This window comes from Cajanus cajan, chromosome 6 (assembly GCF_000230855.2).
Source record: "Cajanus cajan strain Asha chromosome 6, NIPB_CcT2T_4, whole genome shotgun sequence".
In the NCBI taxonomy this organism is placed as follows: Eukaryota; Viridiplantae; Streptophyta; class Magnoliopsida; order Fabales; family Fabaceae; genus Cajanus; species Cajanus cajan.
Window position 1 is genome coordinate 57,384,817 of NC_138522.1, and position 6,000 is coordinate 57,390,816.

General features: G+C 30.7%; 1 protein-coding gene across 1 annotated transcript; it reads left to right on the top strand.

Moving 5' to 3' along the window:
• The first annotated feature begins 858 nt into the window (after positions 1-858).
• Positions 859-5,686, top strand: LOC109814765 (transcription factor MYB12). The gene is made up of 3 exons (XM_020379274.3): positions 859-1,398; positions 1,506-1,635; positions 4,828-5,686. Exons 1-3 carry the CDS (start codon positions 1,266-1,268, stop codon positions 5,441-5,443), a joined length of 879 nt encoding a protein of 292 aa, XP_020234863.1. The 5' UTR covers positions 859-1,265; the 3' UTR covers positions 5,444-5,686.
• Positions 5,687-6,000: the final 314 nt, after the last annotated feature.

Below are 6,000 nucleotides of genomic sequence, written 5' to 3' on the forward strand. Positions count from 1 at the left end.
GACACATGACTTTTCATAAGTAATTAACATGCTGTATGAGATGGCAAATCAGGACAACTTCCCTTAAAATAGCTGAGACATGACATATTGACCCCCTAACAAAAGTAGGCTAAACACAACCCATCTTGTTTATTAGTGGATTTGCCAATTAACCTACAAAAGGTAGAAAAAATAGAAAAATATACCAACTTATATTTTATGTTATATGCATCTATATATTAAATATAAATTTATTTGGTAATAGTTAAAAATTTCGAAGAATTAGATGAGATGAACTAGGTGATTGAATCCTCCTATCCTGCCTTCAACTTGTCAAGTTGGTAAATGAAATTATTAATCCATCTCATATTTTTGACAAGTTTGGCCAATTGATTTGGTGAGTTTAATTCCTTTTTTCACTCCTAACAAGTCAGATGTATAAAACATTTCACTTAAGTCAATAAATAGAGACTTAAAAAAATATGAATGAAGATCACAAATTCATAAACTACATTTTTTAATTTCATTAAATTTAAATATTAAAGTGATAACAATTATGAAAATGGACCCTCTAGGGCCCAATGTTGATTGTATTTGGCCCAATCAACCACACGGTGATCATGCCAATGTGGATCTACTACTTACCAGGCTGTCAATAACTTATTCAGAACCGAACACGTTAATTGAAATTATGTTCATCATGCACCCATGCATATACTAAATAGAGCACAATGATAAATAAGAGATAAGTTGTTTTCATAAGACAAAATAAATTGAGTCAGAAATAATAAGTGATCTAGATTACTAGAAATATGAAATGAAATAAGAAGGACCACTATATAATATAATGATGGAATTAAACAAGGAGAAGTAGGTTATTTATTGATTATCAGAAGTATATCCCAAGTTATATAGTGTAATAGTATAGAAGCGGGAGGAGCAAAAATGAGAAATTAACGGATAAATGAAATGCATAGGTGGATGAAGGTAGGAGATGGAATGCCCTGTCACGAGGCCGGTGTCCCTCGACGGTGGGAAAGCCACGATTGCATGATTGAGTTACAGTGAACGTGGCACGCTCTACCACCACTGATATATCTCCATCGTTAGCCCCACTTTCTTCTCATCCTCCCTACTCCCTACCACCCTACCCTTTATTAATTAATATCCTGTGTTGCTCTTAAGTATATCACATATGCACCGCGATTCAATACTGGCTAGTTTAATTTGTTGCCTTTGCCTGCACTAATAATATTTGCACTAGTGGCACGTAGTGAAGCTCAAACATGGGTAGAGCTCCTTGTTGTGAGAAAGTGGGATTGAAGAAAGGGAGGTGGACAGAGGAGGAGGATGAAATTTTGGCCAAGTACATTCAGGCCAATGGAGAAGGTTCTTGGAGGGCATTGCCAAAAAAAGCAGGTAACTACGTACCAAAGTTCGTATTTAATTAATTTGCTTAGCTGGGTACCTTTTTGTCGACTGCGATCGATGTCACCCCCATCTCATGGCTTTTCTTCTAAACTAAGGGCTGCTAAGGTGTGGGAAGAGTTGCAGGCTTAGGTGGATTAACTATTTGAGAGCTGATCTCAAACGTGGGAACATTTCTGTTGAGGAGGAAACTACCATCGTCAAATTGCATGCTTCGTTTGGCAACAGGTTAGTGTCCACATGCTCATATATGAGATTCAACGCCCTTTGCTTACTTTAAAAATTAAAAATGTAAGTCAAGATAAAAACAGACATAAAGCGCCAACTTTATTACAAATACAATTCCTAACATTTTTACTTTTAAATATTCTAAAGTATTTTCAAAAATTATATATAACAATTTCTTCTTCATTTTATTTTCAGTATCCTCGATATTAACACACATATACATATATATATATATATATTTATAACTTCGTGCATAAAATTAAGAGACCAGATTTTATTGAAAAAATAACTTTACTGAATCGATCAATTAATGTCATGTTTAATTAGTTTGGAAAGATAATTGAGACGAGAGACTTCAATAACAATTTTTGTAAAAGTTTAAAGAGAAAGGAAAGAAAAGGGTTCCAAAAGAATAAATATTAATAAAATTAATTTTGAAATAAATTGATTAATGTTTGGAATTTTTTTTTATCTAGCTCGAAAAGCAAGTTTAATGTAAAATTTAGTATAATTTTTTTCAATCTAACATGAAAGTTATGCGCTATCACTTTCAATCAAACTATGATTAGAGACAAAATCAATTTTACACAATAATTAATAATCAAATATTTATATTTTTACTAAAATCATGTAGACTGGAAGCAAAACCAATTTTACCATAAGGTGTAAGAAATTATCATGGATAATATGGTCTGAAAGTATAATAAATTAATAATTTTTTTAATAAAGTAAGTTATATCAACTTTTCATGATTTCTTTTGATCTTACATGAATTATAAAGCATGATGAGTTAATTATTTGATGTTAATCATAACAAAATTGTAAATTAATTTTTTTAATATTATCGATTGTTCTGCCTGTTTATAAAACATTTTTTTTTTAACAAAGCCATATTTTTAACTACAATTTCATCAACTACAACTTTTTGCTTAAGGTGAAAATCGATACTTACTTCCTGATTAAACAGCATAAAAATTACTTAAACTAACAAATTTTGATTATATAATCTACTTTTTATTAATCACAATTTTATGTTTAAGGTAAAAAGTCAACCTTAATTTTTATTAAAAAGTATAAATTACAAATCACATCAACTAACAATTTTGATTTTATTAATCACTTTTTATATTCTAATTATTAACTTGATATTCTATTATATAAATAATGTATAGTTATTTTTCTTTTATTCATTTCTTAACTTTTGAGCAGTAGAATTAACTTAATAATTGAGCATTGAGGGAAGAGATTGAGATAGTACAAAATATGAGAATTTGGGTTGCATCCATTTTTATAATATATCATTTTTAATTAAAAAACAAAAAAGTTTTCTTCCTGATTGATTAAAAAGGTTGGACTAACAATAACAGGGTGAACCCGTAATAATGATGGAGTGAGGGCTTATGCCCAAACTTAAATGCTGTTGCAGTTCTTTTTCATATGCATTAATGCATTAGTGGCTGTTATCACGGAAACACTGGATCAGGTTTCTCTACAGTTGTTCAACAAAGCCACACAATGCAGGCCATAAAACATATTATTTTCATATAATTTTAATTTAAAAAATACATTTTAAACTTTCATGCATCCGTTGGATCACTACTGTGCAAGTTTTTTTTTTTTTTTTAAACTTCATATATATATATATATATATATATTCCAAGCGTGTGGTTTAGCGGTAGGAGTTGATCCACGCTTAAATAAGGTCAGGGGTTCGAATCATGCCTTGTGTATGCAGCTGCATTAAATCTTGGGACCAGCTATCCCACCTTTTGAGGTGCTAAATTAGTCACTACTATCGACCTTGGATACTCCAAGGACGAACCAAATAAAAAAAAATTTATATATATAATTATCAAATAAATTCTTATATATTAAATATAATATTTATTTATATATAATTTATTATAAATTTTAATTCATAATTAAATATTAATCTATATGTATTGTACAAATTAAAATACTATTTACTATATATTTAATGTCAAGAGTGAATATATATATATATATATATATATATATATATATATATATTAAAATTTAAAAACAAATTAATATAAAAATACAAATCTTTAACAACCTTTGACATGAAAATAATAAGGATTAAAAGCACCTTTTCTCAAAATTCAAAATTGTTTGTATTATTTTTAATTAAATAACATTTCTTACAATATTTTATATAAGAAACAAATAACAACTAATATCTCATTAATTTAAGTATAATTGTGGTTGAATTGCTTCTTAATAAGCTATTGGATTGGCATCTCCCAAATGAAAATAATAATAATAATAATAATAATAATAAATAAATAAATAAAAAATGATGGTGGAGTTCATGAAGAAGTGGAAGATTTGCTTCTCCTCTCCTTCACCACGCATAGGATCAACTTCTTGATGACTTGCACCGATTGAATGAAGCTTGGATTGATATAGAAGACGAATTAGGAATGCCTAAACTAGGGATGGAAGCATCCTAGCTTAAGACACAAAGGATTGCTCACTTCAATGGTAGAAAACAAGTAGGGTTCCCTAAGGCTAGAAGAAAGCTCACGGTGGCTCTTGAGAAGAATTGGCTAAAAAATGTTCAGAATTCTTATTCATCAATAATGTTTACAATAATGAAGGATTCAAGTATATAAAGCCACGGATCAAGGAGCCAACCCATGTGCACTAAAAGTGGCGCCAATTTTGAATTCAAATTTGAATTTGAATTCAAATTGGACATCCACTTATTCTAAGCCATGTGCAGCCCTAGATTCTTAATTGCATTTAGAGGTAATTTAGGGTTCATTTGAATGTACACATGTGCAGTCACCTTTAGCACAAAACATGTGACCCAAATGAAACTCTAATTACTCCTAAATGTAATTAACATTCTATGATTCATGCTTTAATACTTATTCTTTCTAAATTTCTATTCTAATAACCCAAATACAATGGCCAAACAAATATAATAGATGCTTCCATTATATTTGTGTCTTAAGCTAGAATGCTTCCATCTCTAGTTTAAGACTTAAAAAGCAATAATTATAAATTTTAGAATAATAATGATGGTAGAATATATTACCTTGATATATTTATATTTTTAATATAGATGTTATCATTTAGACATAAACAGAAGGTAAAGAATAAAAAGAAAAGGACGTGGTGGCACATAATGATATGTATATAGTTGTTGATTTGGTAACTTGTCAGGTGGTCGTTGATAGCAAGTCACTTGGCTGGAAGAACAGACAACGAGATAAAAAACTATTGGAACTCTCACTTGAGCAGAAAAATCTACAGCTTCCGCGGCGGGACAAGTAATAAAGACTTCATCACCGGTACCCTACCCCCCAGCCGGAAACGTGGTAGGACCAGTCGATGGGCCATGAAGAAGAACAAATCCTATGCCCACAAACAAATTCACTCTACTCATAACAACCAACCACTTGAGACCCACAATTTCCCCACCAATATTAGTGCCCATCACCAACAAAATCTTGCAACTCAAGAACAAAACCTTTGTGAGGAAGCTGTACATCTTGTTAATGATATCATGATGGACAATTGCTGGAAGGAACCAAGTGGGGCTTTGGCCTTTTTTGGTAGCAATGATGTGGTTCGGAATATTCAAAGTGGTGACGACACGTGTGCCAACAAAATTATTGGGGAGTTACGTTCTTCCTCCTCCGTGGCTTCGGGCTTGGACGATGATAACTGGGACTGGGAAAGCATGGTGCACTTCGATCATGAAGACCTCCTCACTTGGTTGTGTGAAGATGAAGACCGAGAAACGGATTTTCAGAGCTTTCGAGAGATTGATCCATAGAAACAAAATGCTATGCTTCATTGCTTTCTCTCTTCAACCTGATGTATAATCACTTTTCTTTTAGGTGTTAAGGACCACATATATATTCTCTGTCATTTTTCTTCCCCTTCATGATCATTTATGGATGTAAAAACCAGAGTAAATTACGATTAGTGCTGTTTGAATAATCTTTTCTGCAAGTATTTCTAAAAACAATTACACTATCATAATTAATTTTTTAACGTTTATGATAACTCTTTTACAATGAGTTACGATATATAATAATTTTAAAAATAATTAAGGGAGAGTTAATGTAATATATAATATGTTTTTTTAATATTTTTTTTAAATAATTGAAGAAGTTACCTTAAGGATAGAAAATTTAGAAGGTATTTATGTAATTTTATAAAATCTTGAGTGACAGTATAGTTCGTTTTTTTTTTTTTGAATGGTATATATAGTTCACTCTGAAGACTATGAGGGAAATCATTTTGTTTTAGGGTACGTAGCTAGCATGTAAACTTCACATGTGTGCTTCTGCGTTAATATTTTTAGTATCGTAAATAAAGTCAAACATC